General features: G+C 39.6%; 2 protein-coding genes across 4 annotated transcripts in view; one reads left to right on the forward strand and one right to left on the reverse strand.

The window, feature by feature from the left end:
- The window catches only part of LOC143375455 (tubulin monoglutamylase TTLL4), a 507,564-nt gene extending 487,527 nt beyond the window's left edge, over nt 1-20,037 (reverse strand). The window contains exons 1-2 of one of the 3 annotated variants that reach the window (XM_076824552.1): nt 19,955-20,037; nt 13,210-13,267 (exon numbers count right to left, since the gene is read on the reverse strand). The gene's annotated coding sequence lies outside the window, so the exon portion shown is untranslated. Of the gene's footprint in view, nt 1-13,209; nt 13,268-19,349; nt 19,377-19,954 lie in introns of those variants that run through there. The other 2 variants (XM_076824549.1, XM_076824550.1) reach the window with 2 other exon arrangements.
- Nucleotides 10,187-12,953, forward strand: LOC143375458 (enhancer of split mgamma protein). The gene is made up of 2 exons (XM_076824559.1): nt 10,187-11,254; nt 11,462-12,953. The coding sequence occupies exons 1-2, from the start codon at nt 11,180-11,182 to the stop codon at nt 12,008-12,010; spliced, it is 624 nt and encodes a 207-aa protein (XP_076680674.1). The 5' UTR covers nt 10,187-11,179; the 3' UTR covers nt 12,011-12,953.
- Nucleotides 20,038-24,210: the final 4,173 nt, after the last annotated feature.

Consider the following 24,210-nt stretch of genomic DNA (forward strand, 5'->3'; position numbering starts at 1 on the left):
GAAAATGCTATCTGAGGTAAAGTGAGCTGAAATAAAATACGAGTTTTAATTAAGGATATAGGTAATTTTTAACCCCTTGTGCTGAGATGACGTGTGTAGCACGTCAGTTTCTGTTTTTTTAACCGTGTTTGTCAAAAACTGTAGCAGATTTTTCATTTTTTTGAGATTAGATTCTGTTCCATCACGCCGCGTGGTTTCCCAGCTAGCTGATTGGATAGGTTATTGCGCACATCACTCGCGCATATTTTTTTGCAGCTCAGTTTACCCCGGTCACTTTGCCCCGAATGTGTACTCAGTGGACAATTAATTATTTAATAATGTTAGGATTAATCTTTTCTTAAACGCGTGTACAAGTATGTTTATAAGCTTGTTATAAACACGCAGAAAAAAAATGTAGTTAAAGTAACACATTTAAGACTCATTTATCCAAAAAGCTAAATTGAAAAGTAAACCAATTGGAAGTCTCTAAACCTTAATTTTTAATTTTTTAAATGAATTTCCATTTTTCGATATATGAACGTGCATAATTATCATTGTAGTATTACACACATTTTATTACGCCACCAAAGTTTGTAAATATATTCTACTGTTAAAGAATAAATTAAGAAAGCTCATTTTACCCCGAGTTTCACTTTGCCCCGGTCTCCCCTACTGTATTTGTATTTGCCTAAACTGTTTCACGATATCGCGAAGAATTTACAACAAAACAAAATAATTTTTTATCTACGTTATATATATTTTCTCATTTCCTTTTACTAGAAAATAATTAAAGCACTACGTATACGGTATATTTAAGCTTTCATGTAATGGTTAGTTGTCATTTCATATAACATTACTGCGCGAAATTGAAATGAAAACATCCGCAAAAATTGACTGAACTGCGCCGGGTGAGTATAATCCCAAGAAAACAAGGGGTGGCACCTAGTCCCTCGTGATTAGTAGTACTCCGGATAAAAAAGAAGCAGCAGGTCGAAGGTCACAGGAAGCTAAGCGATTCAGGTTTTGCCGGAAGATCCGGTGGAAGCGGAGCCAGATTGTGGCGTGTACGCGGAAGCGATGACGTGTGTAGGGGTATTGTGAGCACGTGCCACACGCGGCGGTATTGAATTAAAAAAGAGGATAGGTAGAAAAGGCCATTTAAATAGGCCGAAGTGCATACGGTGCGTGCACACGCCGCCAGGTGAACCGCCGTGAGAATGCTCTCACTTCTCCGCCTTCTCCTCTTCTTGTTCTTCGTGGCTACTCTGCTCGTGCAGTAGGTCAGAAGGTCTCCCGTGTTTGCGTTGGGAGACGTTAACGGTACAGCATGCAAATTTCAGCCCCTTTGTGAACACGAACTTCCCGTGAACCGCGCAAGATCACCTTTATCCGTTTCTCCTTTGATTTGACAGGTAGCATATGATATCGTAGCACGTAGCAGTTTTCGGTTTTAAACCTTTCACTCTTGAATGGCTGGATGACTTTTCACTCTACTCCACCAGAAATACAGAGACTCGTAACACATTAAGCTTCCATATTATTTATATTTCCATCTTATCGTGATCTAAAATTCTGGCGTTCTTAAATAGTGGGTGGTTCGGAAAATTCGTAGTATTTTTGACAGGTGAGGGATTGCAACCGAAGATTTTACATTCTCTGTATTTCGTGAGATTTGAAGGGGATTGTTTATTATGAAATTGTGGCAACAGGTGCATGCATTATTCAGTAAATGAGAGCCAAATGATGTTACCAAAGAATTATTTTTTATGATTTTTGTTAGGGATATTATCCTTACTTTTGTAAGAGCGCCGAAAATGGCATTTTTTCAATATACAGTCGGACCTCGATAACTCAAAAACCTCTATAAGTCGACAATTTTCTTGATACCCTTCCTCTCCGTTGTAAACACCTCTGCAACTCGAAATAAAACTTCCTTAACTCGAACTATATTTTGCATGTTAAATTATGTATTTCACCTCTACAACTCGAATTTAGAAGAACTCCGACCTCTACGAGTCGAAATAAAATTTACTTCTACATATGCATTACGAAATTTCGTAGAAAGATCTCTAAATATTGAGTTAAATGTTTTCTCTGTATTATTCACAATTGAAAATGCTATTGATTTACAATACATTAAAAGACTAGCACACAGCAAAATCACAAATTGTTTAATATGTAATAAAGAGTAATATTTCGAGCATAAACGGTGTCCTATAATTTTTGTTATATATGGTATATATAGTATATTTTATATTATATATATTTTTTTTATAACAATTGACCTTTGAAACTTGAATTTGTCATGCTTTACAGCTTCACAAGTCGAAAAATTAACAGTCGAACAAATCCTCTACAAGTCGAATTTTCGTTTGTTGGACCTCTCTTACAAGTAAACTCGATAAGTCGAAACCTCTATAATTCGAAGATTTCTTCCCTTCCCTCAGGATTCGAGTTATCGATGTTCGACTGTATATGTTAAATTCAATTAAATTGTTTATCTTTCGCTTCCACCTTTTATCACACGTAACTTTATTAGTTTACCTACATTTTGAGCAAACATTTAAAGCAATTTGAATTATGAATCAGATTTTAGAAAGATATCCTTCCTCTACGCTTTCGGTATTCCCGTAATCTTTGCGCCTAAAATGTCACTTCGTTGCGTTTCTGTAGTGAGACATTTGAGTAATGAAAGGTAATGTGCGTGACCTCAACGGCGACAAGAACAGGAAACAAGGCGTTAAACCCCGGCACACAATGTGAACCTTTCGGTGCCATAAACATCGCGGTAATGATACTATAATAAACCCACAATGACCTGTCATAACTTCTAGACAGTATACCGTCCGTTTCTTAAACCCGACTTTATACAGGCTGGCCCTACTATGCTTGGCCAATTTTTACTAGCGTATTCAGGTAATCGTGCTGGTGAAAAGAATGCGTCGTAAAAAGATAAGCACGCTAAAGCTTCACCTGCCTTTTTTCTCTTTTCGGAAACGGTCTCGCTATTTTTAAGACCATAATTTATCAAACATAATCACTTTGGGTATATTCCTTCAACGTTAAGAATATGATCTAGATATCTCAAAAGTACCTACTTTAATTTTTTTATTTAAGTTCTTGAAAATTTAAAAATTTCAAGAAAATTACTAAGTTTTAGTAGTAAGTTTTTCTTATTTCTTTTTATGTTTGCAATAATTGTATTTAAAGGGTTATACCCGTTAATAATAATAATAATGATAATAATAATAATAATAATAAAATTAAATTAAACTAGCATCAGTGTTTCATAACAACTACATTTACTGAAATAATTGTTTTGCTCTTGCAGAAGCATAGAAACATAGAAATGCTCTTTTAATTCTCCATATTTTCAAATTTGTTTAAAATGCGGGAGAAGCAAGATTTGAAGACGATTTTTGTTCAAAAGAAAATTCTACCAGCGGAGCCACGTACTTTCAGAGGCTGGGAAGTTAAAATTAAAAAGATGTTTGAAACCATTTGTGAACCAACAAACACAATCCCAGAAACTTACATGAGAATCCACTCCTATATGACAACTGTTAATCAGAATAAGGGTGTGGCGCGCGTGAGATGGAACGGGATCGAATTAGGGAGCAATTTACACAGCGACAAAAAGTTCTCACGAGGAGAACAGGCGAGTTATTAGAAGTACATACCGGTGTTGTTATCTTCCCAACAGCCCTCGTGAGCTCCCCTTCGACGTTACGTGTGTACGCACGCGCGGAAATCGACGCGTGCGAACCGATGTCACCGGGGGTTGATATTCGAGATAGGGGGAAAGGGGATCACGATTTGGTCGGCACGAGCCGAACGGCTCGCGACATATGTACACTCGAGGACAGCTGATGTACTTGCTAATAAGTCTCACTCCCCCTCTCCCCGATGCAATAAACGATACCGCGAGTTCACGTGCACTGAACATGGGAAACTCGAAAGGTTGTGACTGAGAGAAAACCTGTTAATGTCACACGCGTTTCGCGGGCACAAAACGATACAGGCCTCTTCGAGCTTTTTAGTCATTCGTGTTAACAGAAGAATGTACGCGTGAACTCGAGTAACATCCAGTAAACATTTGAGAAATAACTAAGTTCGCCTCACCTGTATAATCATACTCCCTTCATTTTCAATTGTTTAGTCTCCCGGTAGAATTTTTACCACTGTAATCTAATTATCTTGAAATTTTGCAGGCAATAATTAATGCGTCGTAAAAAAATACTGATGAAGATATCTCGTGATGCACTCCAAATACACTAAGCTGAAACTCAAACTGTTTTGAACAATGTGACAGATACTTCAACATTTCTGTCGTTTTCTTTGGTATTTGTTATTTTAATCTTAATTTTAATTTAATTAATGTGCCAAAGGGTTGTTATCCCGTAATAGGTAAACAAATAAATAAAAAAGAAATAGAAAACTTCAAACAAACCTCTGACCGTAAATTTCTACCTTTCTAAAGGTGAAATCAGACGGCTCGTGGCTCCGCAAACTGGCTCGGCTGATCTAGCTCGTCAAGTCGGCTTGGCGAGCCTGGGTGAGCCGAGCCATGACCGATCAGACGGCTCGTGGTTCCGTGAACTGGCTCGGCTCGACTAACTCGGGCTTGGCAAGCCTGGGTGAGCCTAGCCACGACCGATCAGACGGCTTGTGGCTCCGCAAACTGGCTCGGCTCATCTAGCTCGGGCTTGGCAAGCCTGGGTGAGCCTAGCCATGACCGATCAAACGGCTCGTGGCTCTGCGAACTGACTCGGCTCGTCTAGCTCATCAAGTCAGCTTGGCGAGCCTGGGTGAGCCGAGCCATGACCGATCAGATGGCTCGTGGCTCCGCGAACTGGCTCGGCTCATCTAGCTTGGGCTTGACAAGCCTGGGCGAGCCTAGCAATGACCGATCAGACGGCTCGTGGCTCCGCGAACTGGCTCGGCTCCTCTATCTCGTCAAGTCGGCTTGGCGAGCCTGGGTGAGCCTAGCCATGACCGATCAGACGTCTCGTGGCTCCGTGCACTGGCTCGGCTCATCTAGCTCGGGCTTGGCAAGCCTGGGCGAGCCTAGCCATGACCGATCAGACGGCTCGTGGCTCCGCGAACTGGCTCGGCTCCTCTAGCTCGTCAAGTCGGCTTGGCGAGCCTGGGTGAGCCTAGCCATGACCGATCAGACGTCTCGTGGCTCCGTGCACTGGCTCGGCTCATCTAGCTCGGGCTTGGCAAGCCTGGGCGAGCCTAGCCATGACCGATCAGACGGCTCGTGGCTCCGCGAACTGACTCGGCTCATCTAGCTGGTCAAGTCGGCTTGGCAAGCCTGGGCGAGCCGAGCCATGACTAGTGTTGGCTAGAACCGTGATTTGTGAATCACAAGTGATCCGATCACGTTCATTCCCAATCACGGTGATTTTTCACAGTGATCCGTGATTTTCGTGATCGCTTCTGATGGCTGCAGGCACAACAGTGATTCGCGATTTTCGTGATCTGATTGCTGCAGGCAGAACAGTGATTCGCGATTTTGGTGATCTGGTTGGTGGAGAGCATAACTGCTCTTTGCACGCGCCACATAACCCCAATTTCTAATTTCTCTTGAGACATTCTCAAGTCCTCACTGTGCTTATAGAATCTCAGCTGTATATTTTGAACTAATGTAATCGTCCTTGATCTATTTAAATTAACGAATACTTCTTCACTTTAGTTAAAAAGTATAACGTATATGTGAATACTTTAGCCAATCAAATCAGTGCGTGCACACATTGACTATTTATGAATGTATATACTAAGTATATATTCGCTGAATTATACTTCGACTGTAACACAAGCTATATTGCAGGGTTTTATAAAAAATAATTCAATCAAGTTAACTGAAGTTAAAAAAATCAAGATCACGGTCGTGATTTAACTTCATTCACGACCGTGATCGTGATCCTGCGATCACTGTGATAAATCACTGTTAGTGATTTTGCACTCCATCCCTAGCCATGGCCGATCAGACGGCTTGGCGAGCCCGGGCGAGCCGAGCCACGAGCCGTCTGATTTCACCTTAATACGCATTGCAATGTCAGTGGAAAGACAGTAATTACATACAATTACACGTTGAGAGTTCATCAAACTCGAGTTCATAGTTTAACGTGTTTCGTAAGAAGTTCATCCTGTATGAGGGAAAATTATGTATCGCGAGTGCCGCTGGCCCCTTGCTTGGCTGGCGCTCTCTTCCGGTTAATATTCTATACCGACTTAAGCAATGCATTGCCGCAGCACGTGCGGCCGCCGCGTAAAGCCCTGCGACGCGTGCAAGCATGCACGTGGCCTAATCGCGGCGCTGAATTAACTTTACATTATCCACCGACGCAGTCGGAACTCCACGTTGCCTGGACAGATCGTGCAAAAACAACGAACAATGAGCCGCACGTGAGAGGAAGCTGACTTGATATCGAATCGCCACGTGGCCGCATTATGTGTATTTCACCGAACACAGTCATTTCAGCGGAGTGCCATTGATCACGATGGTCGTCGCGAGACACGAGTTTCAAGCTTTGCTTATTGTTATTTCGATGGCCTTGATACTGAAGCGTCACCTTTTTTTTGCCACGTTTGCATGAAAGCAAAAAGCATTTTATCTGAAACAAATTTGTGAATGTGATGGGAATTATAACAATTTTGGGGTGGTATAAATACTTTTAGATTGACAGGATTTAGTGTAAGCACGTGCGCTAAGAAATGTCGATCATTCGGTTACAAATAGCTAATAATTAAGAAAATAAAACTATTTGCGCTTGGCCATTTTCAGTCGTAGGTACGTTTTGCTATAAATATTCACAGTGATTATATTTGTTTCAACTAGGGCAACGGAACCTATTTTTCTGCTGGATAATTATAATTCTTGATTCATCCTTTTTTCCCTAAAATTGTCAACGTCACCGCCAGGTGTTTACGCAAAACCCTGTCATCCTTATTTCATGCGCTTTTCAAAAATCTTGAGACACACCCTTTACTGAGACTCTGAACACTTAAAGAAGAAGGCAACTGAAATACTAAAATATAATCATCTTGGAGATCTTTATGAACCATATTATTCAAGATGAAGAAAACTGACAAATTACTTTAGCATGAAGAATAATCAGGATAAATAATTCACGATCGTTCATCTTCGGTATTGTGATCAGATGAATTGGGACATTAAATGGCCACCATCAAGTATACTATTCAAAGAATAATATCAAATTTTATTACGCAGATGCGGCGAAGGTTCTTCAAATAAATACAAATATTGCCTCGAATTGTAATTAAAACTCTCTGGACCTTTTTACATTTTTCAATCACAATTTTTGTTCTATCGCAATAAAGAGTCGATGTAACAAGCAGTAAGCGAGATCGCGCGTGCCATACGTTCGACCACGGCACAATAACGATAGCCTCGTTTCGGAATGTGAGAAACGCGAGGCAACATGCCACTCTTCCGATCCGATTCATCACTGTCGTCTGGATCTCGCGCGGCTGTCGTTTCAACGTTTAACGAGAACCCCGGAGTCGGCTCCAATCGGCAGGAGCACTGCTTTCAACGCCTCGCCGCATACTCTTGTCCCTTTATTACATCAGCAATATGGTTACACGCGATTAAAACACGTCAAAGGCTTCGTCCGGTCAGTTTGCGCCAGGGTTTTTCATTTTCAGTTTTGTTCTTCGCTCAGGGAATCCCTCCAACGTATTCGGTTACCGTGAAACGTTCGCTCGCAGTTCGATAACTAACGCGCAGATTGCGTGACACGCCCGCCGTGATTTTGCACGAAATCTGTACACGAATTGGCCTCGGGTCAGCTTTCAGATGAATATTTACGTTACCAATCGCTTTAACATCTGATCCACGTTCGAAGGATTTCCAGGCGAAAGCTAATTAAAATTTGGTCTATTCAAAGACAATTGTAGATTTGCAAATCATAATCCTTCCAATCGCGTCATCAGAAATTAGACCTCTAAAGAGACTTCACTGATACGAAATTCAAAAGACAGAAGTTAGTAAGGTGCAGATATCAATATTAATAATGTTAATGCATTCGTCTCTATTCACTAGCTTTGCTACTCGGCTTCGTCTAAAATTTAAATTCTGATTTTATAAAAAATATTTTTCCTCAGATTTTTGTCTGAAATTAGTTACATTCCTTTGGATTAGCCAGACATAACGAGCTGAGACACATTTCGCGATCAGAAAGTTTACCGTTCGACAATTTTTAGGCGACAAACACAAACATATACACTTCATACTTTATATACTAAAATCGCGCATTACTTCTATAAAATTAATATTCGCTCGATACACGCGCCACTATAGCTGCAAGACTCACTCTTTTTGAAAAGAGTGGACAGCGTGCTGTGTAGAAAAATAACGCGGAAAAAAAATAAACAACAAATCTGTCAGGAACTCTGTCAAGATCAATTCAAAACCGCCGGTAACTGCTTATCAAACTCTTTCAGAGAATATCCCTCCAGTTCCAGAACGCAATAAATTCACAGTATGTGACCGCAACTAAATATGTACATAGAAGCTTCTTTGGACGTTTCTTTGAACGACTCGGATCGATTCAGTATCACCGGCGCATCGGAAAGGCCGCCGAGCGGCGATGTCGCCCGTGACAGCGAAAATAAGAAGAGGAAGCGTGATTTAAGTTTCACGTTATCTCGTCATCGCGTAAGTTCTACGGAGGTGCCGGCGTCGTTAGGGACACGTGCAATTGGCCGGCTCAGGGGAGCAGAAGGGAAAAAAGAGGAAGCCGGGACAGGCACGGAGAAGAAGACGACGACGGCAACGAAAAAGACGAAGGATGCCTCGTAAAGTTGCGGTAGCAAGAAGGAGGTAGTCGGGCGAGCGTGAGCTCGGGGCAGGGGGGGGAGAGAAGGGGAGAGAGAGAATGAAGGCGGCAGAGGGGGGGGGAGAGAGGATGAAACTAGCGTGCGTAATTATTCGGCGCGAACGATGTTTAAGTACCCCACTCGCGGAGAAATAAGCGAGGTAGTTGGCAGGAGGCAGCGAGCGGGGAGGAAAAAAGAGGCGAAACAGGAGAGGGGAAAAAAGGTGAAACCGCCGCGTAAAAAGGAGAAGGATAGGGAAAGATTGAAAGGGGGTACGAAGGATATAATTCAGCAAAAGCCTCGGCGAAATTAGTATCTGGAAGTGCTTCCAGCGACCGGCAGGATGTACACGTAAAGCATGCAGAGATATTCATTCCGCACGATGACTATCCAAAGCGGAGAATGATTTTTACGAGCGTGCTCGCGAAATTAAACCTCGGGCAACGGCGGGGGCCCCTTTCGACCAATTTTCGCCGGCCCGAGCAGCGAGCCAACTGAAAATCCTGCAGCCTTCTTTTTTTTAAACCGTCCCGCACTTCAACGCTACAAATTCGCGGATTCGCAACAAAACGCACGCGCGCTCTTCGTTTTACTGCATGAAAATCACGTTCGGCCTGACAGCCCCGTGTAATTGCCGAGGCCGACTGAAATTTCGAGGGTCGAATAAATTGGCCGCGCGAGGAGACAGTTGATTTTTAACGGGCAGAGATAACTCAAAGGTTTTACTGACTGCTTTATTATTCAAAGAAAAGGCACTAAAGGAAATAGTGAAATCTTAAACTAAGAAGGAAACATTCCCGATCTGAAAATTCTGATTTTAGTGAGACTTCAATTATTTCTGCGGAAATTCACCCTGGAGGGGTGAAATCAGGCATTTTTTATAAAACCATAAATATAAGAATTGTTCGTTGTTTATTCTCTACCACATCACCTGAAGAAGATTAATATTATATTAAAGAAACGAAAACCCGCGATAACTTTAAGGGCGGTTTCACCCCCCTCCCAAAAAAATTGCCCTTTGCATACTCTAATATGTTCTACATTCGCACGAAGTTTGATTAAAATTAGAATTTTCTACGTCGTTTAAAAAGCAAACGGAAAACGAAGTATTTTGTTTCGCGAAATATTAGATAACGAGGGCAGAGATAGCGGAGAAGAGTGCGGGAGAATGGCGCACTGAATAAACGATAATTAATTATTCGGTAACGTGGTCGCCCCCACCAATGCCAGCGCCCACGCGACAACCGTAATAAATCGATTCATCACATCCTTTTCATGACGCGTCAGGTTGTATCGCGCAACGTTTGCCTCCGTATCCGCGGCGCGTTTCTCACGCGGCGGTTAATGCGCGCAGAAAATAATTGATCAATTGAGGAGAGGAAACGGCGAGGTAGCGAGGCGTGCGCGCGGGCACGGTATCGTTTCGCGGTGGCTCGGGTAGCATAGACACACGTACCGTGATTCAGTAACGTGTAACTAGTGGGATTGCAATCGGGGAGAACGCCGGACTTGTGCCCAGCACGCTCCTTGAAGGCTGCTGCCCGGACAAGGACGAGGCGACGGGGGCTGGTCGAGAGAGGAACGAAGACGGGATCACGATAAGAAGATGTAGCACGAGTACCCTCCTCTGGTACTAGAATGGAAAAAGAGGAATACTAGGTGGAACGAGGATGGCTCTGTCTCTCTTTCTCTCCGCTCGGCCCGTCTCACTCTGCCCCTCTATATTGCCTCGAGAGGCAAGGAAAGGACGCCGATATCGGGTCCTTCCGTATGAGCGCACGTTCGTGAAATAGCGAGCTGAAAGGAGGGAAGAGAGAAAGAGAAGGCACGTTAAGCCGTGCATACCGTGGCACGACTACCCGAGGAGGATCAGAGGAGGTAGGAAATACGGGTTCGTACGGTAGGTGCAACGAGGACAAAGAAACGGTGACGATGGCTTGGTGTGGGCGCGTGTCTGGCAGCTGCCGCTTACAGGTGGTGTGCTTGCTTGGGAACCAACCTCTACGGACCGTTCCCACGGAAGGCCTGTCCCCCACTAGAGGCCCTGACAGCAGCCCCTCGCCCCACCCTGCCGAAGGGCCATTGACTATATAAGCTACAACCTCGCCCGACAGGCACCACAATCACGGTGATCGTTCACGAAGTTCGAGCTAGAGACGGGTTTCAGTTTACGTTTCCTCCGAACAGAGCGAGCAACGAGCGGTTCAAAACAATATCTCGACAGAGCTTGTGTGACATCAAAGACATTCGGCGACAAGTGTGATATCGCGATAAGCGGATCGTTCGTAATCAGTGCAAGTTTTATATCGACATCGGTGTGTGAAGCTACCCCCTCGACCTCCAAGGATTAACCATGCAGATGCACGAGCAGATCATGATGGTCGATGGACAGGAGCAGCCGATATCCAGGACTTATCAATACAGAAAGGTAAGCGTCCTTTAGATCTCGTAAAAAAACTTCCCCAACCACCTGTTGTTACGCAAGTCAAAAGAGAATGAAAACAATCCTAATCGAAGCGAAGTATCCGATCGAGTCAAGCGAAGTCGACGATCTGATCTTCCCTCTAATTAACGAAACACTACGATTCGCTTTTGCTAGCAGTCTCTATAATGGCTCGTTACTTTTGTTTTACAGGTGATGAAACCTATGCTAGAGCGCAAGCGCCGAGCACGAATCAACCGGTGTTTGGATGAGCTGAAAGACTTGATGGTGACAGCCCTGGCTGGTGACGGCGAGAACGTGGCGAAACTAGAGAAGGCGGATATCCTGGAGCTGACCGTGCGTCATCTCCACAAGCTTCAAAGGCAGCAACGGCTTTCCGCGAATCCAGTGATCGACGCGGACCGCTTCAGAGCCGGCTACACGCACTGCGCCAACGAAGTCAGCCGTTGCCTCGCCGCCACTCCCGGCGTCGACGTAGCTCTGGGGACCAAACTGATGACCCACTTGGGTCACAAGCTGAATTCCATGGACAAGACTGGCCCTCTGACCATCCACGTGGCCGCGCCGCAGCCCTCGCCGTCGTCGAACAGTGATCTCAGTTCCGACGAATACTCGATGCCCTTGACTCCGGCGTCCAGCCAACCTTCTCCGGTCAGAACGGACATCGAGACCATGTCTCAGAGCCACCAGGGCCTCCTGCAGGTCGCCAAACCGAACGAGCCCATCTGGAGACCATGGTAATCGAGAGGCCACGGAGTTGAACGGGCAAAGACATTATACCCGGCTAAATGAGTTCCCGAAAACAACCGACTGGAGTTCCTGTTGCGAAGAAACACAGATCGTGACCCGGGCGTACAGGAAGGGGCCATTGCGAGGAGGACCATACGGGTGTTGCAATTTCGTCTGTGATTTGAGCGAATAATTCGCGCGCCCTTGAAGAAACATCAGGGGGAACACCATGACAAGAAGAAGACCTCGTTCTTCACGAAGAATTCGTTTCCTATGATGATCAACGAAGGAGAAGAAAAAGGGGAAGAAGATTAATTTTAAAACGCCTACGGGGGGCGCGCAAGCACGAATTCGTGAACCGAAGAATAGACTTAACTCTTTTTTTTTTATTTGCTCAAGACACTTGAAGTGGTAGAACGTGCGGGAGAGGGGGGTGGCAATAACGATATAAGTTCTATAGTAATGTCGTTTACTGGATATTGTAAGTTCATTAATCGGACGCTGTTTTAACGGTTCAATGCTAGGATCTCGATGTAATGATACGCCCACGTGCAAGCGTCGCGGCTGAAGCTTTAATTTACTTGACAGTTAGAGTTTTCTATTGTTTATATCATACTTTTATCGAGAATTTTTTATTTTGTCCATTTTGGCGCGAGAACACTCGACGATTCTTTCCCGCGTCAATTGCGGCCCGGTCTCGGCGCCTAAATCGACATGAGAAAGAACGCTTCTCGAGTTGAAAACGTTGTTATGTACGTATCTCCTCGGTCGATTGTATTGTTTTTGCGCTTGACAGTCGCTTTAAATAATGTACATCCCTGCTGGAATTATCAGCGGGATAGATATGACCGAGCAGAGGATCTTGTGATAGAGAAACGTGTACCTGTGATATTTACTGTAGATGTAGGGAAATGATACTAGATTTTTAATAAAGATGTTTCATTGATAAATCTTATTACTTGTTCTAACCGTTATACACAATTCTTTGCATGCATTCCTAAATCCTTTAGTCGAATTAATTTCATTGGCGTAAAAATCAATTAACTGTGAATGACTAAACTGTTGTTGCCAAAAGTCATCGCATACCTGTATTTAATCTTTAAAAAAGTTCAATTTGTAATGTTTACACAAATTCGATATGGGATATGAAAAGATTAAGGACCATATCCTTGTTTATATTATCGTAATATGGAATCGTAAAAAGTACTTACTCTAACACCTTTTTGTGAAATCGAACTGACGCATTCCTTTCTCACTAATCACCTTCACCTGAAACGATCAAAATATTCATCATAGTCATGTAACAAGTAACAAAACCTTAACAATCATTAATGCATCAGTATAATATGTGACTGTTTATATTGAAAATATTTTATTGTACTTGAATAGCATACAACATTTGTATGTTAATCTTTTGGTATTGTGAATACTTTCATTACAGTAGTAACTTAATTAAGTGACAAAGTACAATTCATTGAATAGATTCTTATTAACCTTATAAAATAGTTTATAGCAAATATGAAAACTATTTTTTAGAAGAACGTTTAAAACATTACAGGTTATATTACTATAATAGTTTTACAGTGTACAAAACAATGGGATTGGCTAAGCATGCAAAGTCCTCGTACCAGGAAAAATTGAAAACTGTTTTACTATTTTGCACTCTGTGGCTTTATCTCTAAAAAATCAGCAACAAATATTTGAATTGATTTCTGGCACAAATTTTACTTATCAAACGATTGTGAATACAATTATACGTAGATGCTCACACACAGTGTACCGCTAACAGTCAGTGTTTTAAAATACACTTTTGAAGATATTAACAGGTAGGTAGGGTAAAGGACCCAATTACTGACACCTAACCAACTACTGTCACCTTAAGCTATTTTACTTAAAATAACGAATAAATAAAGATTGTAAAGTCATACACAAAAAGAATTATGTAATTCAACCTATAATCTATACTATAGATTATATACTATAGTTTATTTATTCGTTATTTTAAGTAAAATAGCTTAAGGTGACAGTAATTGGTTAGGTGTCAGTAATTGGATCCTTTACCCTACCTTCACAAAGGCTCCCTTTTCACTACAGAAAAAAATATTTTCTTGCAATTCTTTTCTTTACAATTTTGCATACAAAACATCCTCCCACTGGCGTATTGTATAACACATTGTGATGTTTACACGCAATGTATGATATTGTTTGTTATTCTTGTAATGTTAAATTTCGACTTAGAACGTGGTACCACATTTGCAATCATCATAAAATGTTAATGGAAACGTAAACAAATGTCCTTAAATTATGTGCATAGCACTCGCGTATATACAAACCCTCAAAGAAATATGAGAAGACGCCTCATTATTAGTAGAATTGATGGAAATTTTTCTGCAAGCTTTTTCATGGCCATCTTAAGGTCACTCAATTTTTTAAATGTAATTTGAACTATTTTTTCTTTCAGTAGCACAAGAGTGCAAAAACTGAGAATAATAATTTAACAGGTCCACTTAAAATAACTGTATTTGAAGTTGCAAGAAAATAACCCAGCCTCGAAAATTGCATGTTTGACTTTTAATCACATGCAAGCAACTGCGACATTAGTGAATTTTGAAATGATAGCATAAGTAATTGTTTATTTTGATAGTATTTGATCTGGCAATTAACACTTTGATTGCCACGCCACCCATGCTAGTAGGACTGATTTCGGAGTAGGCCAATGTTAGCCGGTGTAAGCTTCGAAGCTTAACACTTTGATGGTCGCTGTTACGTACGCGTGATCATGATTTCAATCTATTATTTTCCGTGAGCCTAAGAATTCAACTTTATTACATATTTATTATAAAGATTTCTATTCTATTTACAATATGCTGATTTGATGGTTTTAAAAAATCAATGAATAGTTGGGAAATTTGAAAAAGACCGACAATGGGCATAATCCATGTTTATTCCAAAAGGTGCGACCGTCAAAATGTTAGGAACTTTTTCTCATTCGCGTTTAGAGAGGTACAAAGGAGGCCCATCTGTAAACCGCACTATACATATAGGGTAACTTATACCGTAGTCCCAAATAAAACATTGGTTACCACTTTTATGATTGACGAAAATCTTTAATTATGATAACGTAATTCCTTATGCAAAAACAAATCCAAATTTAAAAAAAAAATTGAGGAACACAATATTTGAAGAGTCCTTGCAGAAAATACTGTAAGTGCCTAAAATCAAATTCTCTACTATAGTATTACCTACCATTGGCACATGGACCAATTTCTTGACACTATTACTAGAAGTCTGTGGTCAACTACACTTGTACTACACTTGTGAATTTTAATATCCCTCGCCTGGCAGATGCAGGGTCCATTTTGACCCACCCTAAGTATCAAACTACATGTGTTTTAGTACTAGTGTTCCTTCTCGAGAATGCATTCTCGAGAATTTCTCGAGAAATTTTATAATTACTTATTTTTTATTTCTCGAGAAACTTAAGTCTAGGAAAAATATTATAAATCTCATTTATTTTCGTAAATGAATGTATTACTACTTAGTTAATCGCGAACGTATAAACACATCTACAACACAGTACAACAAATTTTGACTTTTTCTCGGACTTGTAACTATTCAATAGCCGTTTCTTATAGGTTTTCGTGCCCTGAAAACGAATCCGCAACCCGTTTGTCGCCATCACCCTCAGTTTTTGAGAAATTTGATTTTTTAAAAACCTGCAAATTTTCAACTTTGAACATCTTTTGTGTCGAAACGGTAATAGTTATTCGATTGTTCGTTGCGTCAAATTATTCTATGAACCCTCCCGAATGCAACAATATAATTTATTATTACATTATGAACATTTAAATATGTTTAAACAACGATCAAAGGGAAAAGGACACCCGAAATGCACCAATTTTTGCAGATATCTTTCAATTTATTTCCAAAACTAAGGGTCTGGGACAAAATCTGACCATCCCACGCGATGCAGCAGACATTTTTCCTTCGAAAAGCATCGACAGCAGTGGCAAGTCTCGTTTTGTTTTCAATACAAAAGCGAAATAGTTTGACAAAACGCGCGGAGCCGACAGTGGTAGTCACGCGCATTAAGCGATTGTGTTACGCTGAGCGGCAGTGGATCGCGCGCCGCTGTTGACTACCACTGTCGGCTCCGCGCGTTTTGCCAAACTATTTCGCTTCTGTATTGAAAACAAAACGAGACTTGCCACTGCTGTCGATGCTTTCGAAGGAAAAATGTCTGCTGCATCGCGTGGGATAGTCAGATTTTGTCCCAGACCCTTAGTTTTGGAAATAAATTATTTTTTGGACGATATAAATTGCCAAAATTACCCTTACGTAATTCAAGGACGGCCCCTGTCGATGTTTTATAAATTTCCAAACTATTCATTGGTTTTTGAAAACCATCGAAACAACATATTCTACATACAATAGAAAGCTTTGAATGCTATAAATTTATTGGTGATAAAAATATGAAATAAAGTTGAATTCTTAGGCTCACGAAAAACAATAATTCGAGATCATGAAATCACGCATACGTGACAGGGATCATTGAAGTGTTAAGACACAATTTAAATTATATAAAGGAGTAAATAATATTTCAACTTTTTAACAATATTCCAATAAAGTTCCTTCTTTTTCATTAATATTTTATGTATTACACTTCGTTACATATCTTGTTCTTTCTTAGATAGGTATCAGAAATGAGAAAATGTCTTCGATATTTTTCCGAATTTCGGTCCCAAATTTTCAGGAAACATTCATAACATTTAAAACACTGAAAAGATGCAAAAAACGATCTTTTTGACATATCACAGTATATGCCCCCCCCCTTAAATGTTTAAATAATAGTCCTCGAAAATAAAGATTACAATTTTTTTCGCCTTCATAAATAAAAAGTATTCCAGAACTTTCAAAATTTGAAAAGAAAGTTTTTTTTTGTTTCAGTATTTCGGACTTTTTTCGAAAACCATTCGTCGTACGAGAAAAATTAATAGAACATAAAGTATGCTGCTTGTCCGGATCTACAACTTTTGTTTGACATATTTTTTTATGTAATCAATAACTTGAAGGATAATTATTTAAAAATGCCCTAAAAATGTAGGGTAATTATTGGGATTAGGGTCCTCACCACTGATTTTAATAACCTTGAAATATAAAGATCAACATTTTAAACAACTTTTCTCTATACCTACATGTTACCGCCGGACTCCTATAGTTTTCGAGATGTTCATAAAAATATTTTGGTATTTATTTGGAATCAAGCGTCGATCTTTTCTGAGGTATCGATATACTATTTAGGTTTGGCGGCGAGAGGGCTCCCAGTAGGGAGGTTCGCAGCTACGTTAAGTATGTAATTCAAACAACATTGTAAAAAGTATTAACAATAATTTTTTATTAACATCTTGGAAACTAATAAATACCCGAAGCATCCATAGCAACATGGTACAATCATGCATGCAACAAAATGTCGGACGTAAGAGAACTATACTTTCTAACTTGTTGATTTCCGTTTTTTGGGCTATTGTGCTTATGTGTATTATTTATTTATTAATTTTCATATTACGTTTTCTGTTTCTGGTAAGTATACAATTTTATATACCTACTTATATAAATATAAATTTAATTAGGTACTGCGTGTGGACGCATTCAATTAGATGTTTTCAATAATATCGACTTTTGCCCCGGGCCCCGAAAACTCTAAGAGCGGCTCTGCCTCCCAACAGAATAAAACTATTGATACTATACGTCAGCTCCCACAAAACTATGCAAATTTTGTAAGAAACATTTCTATGAACTTTTAAATATAACAGAAATATTGTGATAAAAACTTTCTTTTTTTTAACCACTATGATTATAATGAAGATTTTGTCAGGTTCACTGTGGGTGTGAATGTTAGGAGTGAAATAATCCTAATTGTGCAAAATATTAGTGCTCGAATGAATGGAATTAATTAATTCTTCTATATTCTAACACATTTGCGATCATATCCTTAAATAATTACTTTTCATTCACTCTCTCCATAAATATATAATTACATTGGATCAAATATAAAATTTATTATAAATAAACTTTTATAATTGTAAGTAATGATATGTAATTATAATCATAATTATTCTAACAATTAAAATAAGATACGGAAACATAGGCACAGTAAAACGTTTACATCACGTGCAAGTTAAATTTGCTAAAATAAGTTTCGACCGCGGAGATAAACTTGACAACAGATTTCTTGCAGGTAACGAATCGAGAAAATGCGTTGCAGGCTTACTGCGAGTCGAAGGGTTAAGTGAATCTTTCCTCTTTAAGTCAGTCATATTTCTACAAAAAATACTATTCGTTATCATATTTTTAAAAAATCAGTCAATATTTATTAATAAATTTTTTTTAAATTGCTAAATATATATGCTTCCATTGAAAAAGGCTAAAAAACCTGAATTGTTTCTCGAAAATACTTTGTTATTATCGCTAAGTTTTATTGTAGTGTTACTCCAAAGTAGGCATGAGCGTCCGGAGGGGATGCAAAAAGGGCAGTTCCCCCCCTGGCTTTTAAGAAAAAATTGCTTATTTTTCAAAACTGATGTTTATTAAGTTTATATTAAAGGGAGAATATTTTGAAATTTCGGTTTTAAATTTTTAATTAAATTGGCACTATAAAATGGGTTAAAAAAACAAGAGGTGTATATTTTTCTTTACTCTCATCCCAAATTTGCCCCCCCCCCCTCCCCCTAGAAAAAATCTCCGCACGCCCTTGAAAGTAGGATATTCAATTTCTCTTACATCCAGAGGCGGATTCAGGAGCCTTTCTTGGAGGGGGCGAAATATGTAAAAGTAGTTAAGTACATTTTTGAACCCTCTTTTACAAGATTTGAAATTTGCTTGTAATTTATATTTTAATATCTCTATCTGTTAATAGAGTCTAAATAATTAAATTCACATTAAGTATTTATACAGAATAATACACAATACCATAATATTTTTCTATTTTATCACTCTTGGGGGATCGCCCCCTCCCCCCTCCTCTAGATCCGTCCTTGCTTACGTGCTCATGATATAACCGACGAATGAATATAAAAATAAGAAATAAATTTAAAATTCGGCTAATTGTAAAACAAGAATTAGAAGATGGACTATTATTGCAAAATAGTCTTCATTCTCGCCATTTGTATATATTATATTAAACATTTTCTACAAGAAAGATGTATAAATAAATGTTGAATCACATAAATACAATAAATTGAACACGTTTCACATGATTTATGTAATACCCAAATAGAAAATGAAACAAAAAAAATGAAAATATTACCCCAACTTATTTTACCGAGTAAAGCACATGCTGATGTAATACTACCTTGACGTGTAATAACATATATGCAGACGTAAACGCGTTTGACGTATAGATCAAAATCGATACGAAGAAATTCCAGTTTTCAATGCATATCTCTTATAATATACACTTACGCACAAGCTAGCCAACAACAATTTAACACATCACTCGAACGAAACAAATGCACTTCGTCACACTGTATTATCCGCGTTAAAATTCGTTTAACGCGTTATGGCGTTCTACTTCACGACAGTTCGACGTACAAGTGTAAAGGGTTATGTTAGTACTGGAATCAGAACTCTGTTTCCATTTGAAGTAATGCTCTGACATGAAACATTTACATGTATAACCAACACAATATCTGCTTCTCCTACGATACGTGAGATAAACGCCTCTTATCAATAGACACGACTCTCTACCAAGGTTAATTGCCCATCAACAATTTATTATGGACGAACTGGCGGCACACGTGCGAGCGCCCAGTAAATACAAGAGCATTTCGGCGAAATACGTTGACACGCGATCGATTTTGGTAGAATAGGGCAAAGCGCAGGGTCCACACAACAATAGGTGAAGACTAGGTAAAGCTGAGAATGCAAGAAATACCTTTAAAACACGATTATACTCACTTTTCCGGGAACGAGACCGCCACTCAGCTGTAGCACGTGCTGTCATTACAGGTGCACGACCACGCTCCGCGGCCATCTTGTGACGCTTTTTCGAAACTCTTGATGCAAGAGATATTTGATCGGCGGTCAAACAAATGTGAGCAGCATCATCGACGAAGTTGATGGCAGCATCCTCTATACCCGTTCTGTGGCAGCATCACCGCAAATCAATCGATGCTGGGACTCGCGAGTTTTTCTATCATTTTCTATGGGCGGTATTCACAGTTGGTACTCATTCTTAAGCATGTTTAAGACGATCTTAGGCTTAAGAAGCGACTCTGAAAATCGCCCTATGTGGTAGTAGCACCGATGAAGTATAGAATAGACCTATCATGCAATATAATTTTATGTCACGCGCTCGGAGGGCTCCCGAGTCCCCTTACCATTTTCGTGTCACACCCAACGTTATCGATTCAGTCTAAAATAAGATTACAATGCTACGAGTGGTAGGAGTTAAAATTAAATGTTATCGAAAACATTTAAAATCTAACGGCCTGAATGTTGCGACTAATTTCAAGAAACATGTTTTGATAAAAGCATAATTTGCACTTATTTCCATAAATTTCGATGAGAAATATTGTATAAATACAACCGCGTAATAAACACTTGTACAGTCTCTTGGTTGTATGTATGTACACGAAAAATTGACTTGTGGTCCCAAGTGAGAGAAAAGCTATTTCATTAATTTTTTATATTTAGTGGGAATATTACTAGGCTATAGCTATCATTAAATAATTTATATTTCGAAGAACTGTCTTTAAAAGTTTAAATAATTATTTTGAGCCTCCCTAGCATTCAATTGACTCACCTGCTGAGTAAAGTATTAAACAAATTTCATTACTCGTCTAAATACATGCTTTTTCGACTTTCTTTCTTCCATAAAATATGCTAATATCAGATCTTTCAAGTCGGCCTTATAAACATTTTATAATATTTACACTTAAGACTTTCGGACTTTTTTTAAATCTATTTATATAAAAAAAAAGTCCTGAGTGACTCGTCAACGCCCAGCTCAAACCGTTTAACCTAGGAACGTGAAATTTGGAGGGTACATTGTTTTCATGATGTAGGAACCCACTAAGGATTTTCGGAAATTCCATCCCCCAAGGGGATGAAAAGGGGTAATTTGTATTTTCTCGGACTCCCTAATATTTCTTACGCCCGATTCGATATCAAGTTGGTTCTTACTCACAAAGATTATCCACACAAATTCCTAAAACCCAATTTCAGGATTTTTCCCTAACCAACCCCTAAGGGGGCGAAAAGGGGTGAAATGTATATTCACGGATTCCTCAAAATCTCTGAAGCCCGATTAGATATCAACTTCGTTTTTACTTCTAAAGGTTACCCACATAAATGCCTAAAAACCGATTTCAGGATTTTGTCCTAATCAACCCCTAGCGGGGTGGTGAAACGGGGTAAAATGTGTTTTCATGGAGTCCTTAATATTTCTTCGGCTCGAAGCGAAGCAAGGGGGGATTTTGCTAGTATACTATAATACATGTATTTCCTCTATTACTATCCCTCTTTTAAACACGGAAACATAGGTATCACTATTCAATCAATTTCTGAAATTGTTCAGAAGTTATCGACTCTTTATGACTCTTTTTGAAAGGAATGAAGAGGGCATTAATCTGCAGTATCCATTAATGAAAAAATAATTTTTTTAATATTTTATATCATTATGCAAATATATGTATTGCATTTGTCAGATTATTCTAATGAAATGAAAGCACATATGACGTAGTTTGATATGAGGAAGGTAAGATAATAACATATTCTTTTAAAGCCCTGAATGAATGTCGGCAGAAAAAATGGAGTAATACATACTTATAGATCCTCTACATATCTCAAAAAATTAAAGTTTATTCGCTCTAAGGGGGTGAAATTGACCCCTGAAAATCCGGCTATTTTCCGATTTTGTATTATAACTCGCGAACTGCAAGAACTGTGAGAATTGTAACTTACCAAATGATAGTCCTAATTAAAAGAAGTAATTTTTTTTTGAAAACTTTTTTTCTATCTCCCACAGTTCACCAGTGATAATACAAAATCGAAAAAATTTCAGAGGTCAATTGCACCCTCTCGCAGTGAATTTGGGCATCAAACAAAATTGCATTGTATTCAGGAGGACGCCCTTTACATATTCACAAAGTTTCATCATTTTCTGAATTTCCGAGTTCGGGATCTTCGCTTGTCAAAAGTATGACGGTTGAAACTTGGTAACCTGACATACATGAAAATGGTTACTCCTACGAATAAAACTCGTAGAACCTTCTTTGTAGAGAATTTCCTAAGCTATGAATTCCATACTATCTATTTTTGTCTTAAAACTGTTAGATAACGAGATATTCGCGAAAACCGCATTTTTACGTTCAACTGTAAAATTTTTAAGGGATGTCAAATCGATGGCGACTTTTGACATATTGTTTAAAACGACGAAATGAAGCCCATGCCAAAATTTAGCTTGCTGGTCATTATTCCGTAGATTGGCCATGATTCCGTCTAATTTCACTGGTATTCGTAGATGTCATGGACCTGCTCAGGTCCACGAGATGTCAGCTCGGTAGAAGTTCTTTTTACCCACCGCAGTAGTTTCATTGGCGTCCGTCTGTTTACTAGGGACGCTTCGATTGATTCGAAGCATAACCAAATTGCGACGGAACGCTTAATAAATTTTGGAATTGTGCTTTTTATTTTTTCTCAAGTTTGATGGATCGCAATACATATACAACATAAAGAATCTCAGTCATATTTAAAATATTAAAAAAGCTATATTACTGTTTTCAACAATTCTAACGTTTTATGCGAGACACCCTGTGTAACAGTAATATCTCATTGAAAATAGTCTGTGATATAATAGAATATAAATAGTGAAATGCTTAGAGCATATCGACGTGTGTTACGAAAAGTAGTACGTTCCATTTTTTTTACGAAAAACAGCACGTTTGTCTTCATGATCATGAAAAACTATCACGTTTCGGTTCTCGCTGCGAAAACGCACGTTTGAGCGGTTTGCCATGAAAAATAGCATGTTCCGTTTGTAGCGATCAGCGTTGTGGGGCAATGGAGAAGATTACTGCAACTTTTTCCCACCCGTGACGTCACCAGAACACGTGCCATTTGTCATCGGTGTGGTATAAAACATTAATATGTAACTACCAACTTCGTACATTCCACAAATGAAAAATTCACACGCAAACCATTCACACGTGCGCTAGTGGCGCCTTCTGCGCCGAGCCATGCGTCATCTTCCCCATTCTTTTGGCCTGGCAGCCGGTTCACAGTGTGGGCTGGTGGAAGAAGTCACGTATGCGCGTGATGACGCCGTGACGTCGAACCAATCAAGGCGAAGATGGGAAACGAAACGACGCCAGCGCCAAGCCAAGTCAACTAGCCAAGTCAAGTTAGGCAGCAGCCAACCAGCGTCGCCAGTGAATCGGTTGTCAACGCTGGTTGGCTGCGGTCTGACTTGACTTGGCGAGTTGGCTTGGCTTGGTGCTGGCGTCGTTTCATTTCCCATCGTTTCCCATTTTGGCGTTGATTGGTCCGACGTCACGGCGTCATCACGCGCATACGTGATTTCTCCCACCAGCCCACCTCTGTGAACCGGCTGACAGGCCAAAAGAATTTCCCCACAAGTGAAAAAAACTTGTAAAGAAAACGCTCGGAGAGATTATGTTTGTCTAAAAATTGACAGATTATGTAAAACATGTCATTCCGGGATATTCGAGAACAATATTCGAAGAACATTTTCGGTAGGTAATAAGTATATAATTATACATTTGTATTAAAAACAACATGAGATGAATTTCTTCAAAATAAAAACGTAGAAAAGTGGCAGTTGTAATCCTCAGAGAATTAATTGTTTTTATTACTTTTCATTGAATTGTATCAGTCGACTTTCTCTATTTCTAATAGAGAAATTCAAATAATCAAAGATTGTAGAAACAAATACGCATGCGCGCAGTGACTGCTTCTCTTTTTCTTGCAGTTTCTGTTTTTGATGCACGCTCGCTGAACCGGACTTAGAGCATATGAACATGGAGGAAGCATGCAATGGGCGAAAATGTCATGGACCTAAGAATTAAATGGACGGAATACAAAGTCTCAACATCGATGATATTTTTTTGAAGTTTTTTATGGGGAGCGCAAACACGTATTAACGTTTCAAACTCAACGACAAACTTAACCATAAAAAAATATAAAAGGGGCAA

The sequence above is a fragment of the Andrena cerasifolii genome, chromosome 12 (genome assembly GCF_050908995.1).
Source record: "Andrena cerasifolii isolate SP2316 chromosome 12, iyAndCera1_principal, whole genome shotgun sequence".
NCBI lineage: Eukaryota > Metazoa > Arthropoda > Insecta > Hymenoptera > Andrenidae > Andrena > Andrena cerasifolii.

What these genes read in the sequence shown, in the direction of transcription:
- LOC143375458 (XM_076824559.1), top strand. Translation starts at nt 11,180, where the DNA reads ATGCAGATGCACGAGCAGATCATGATGGTCGATGGACAGGAGCAGCCG. An exon ending in GGACTTATCAATACAGAAAG is followed by an intron (nt 11,255 to 11,461) that starts GTAAGCGTCCTT and finishes TTTGTTTTACAG; the next exon opens with GTGATGAAACCTATGCTAGA.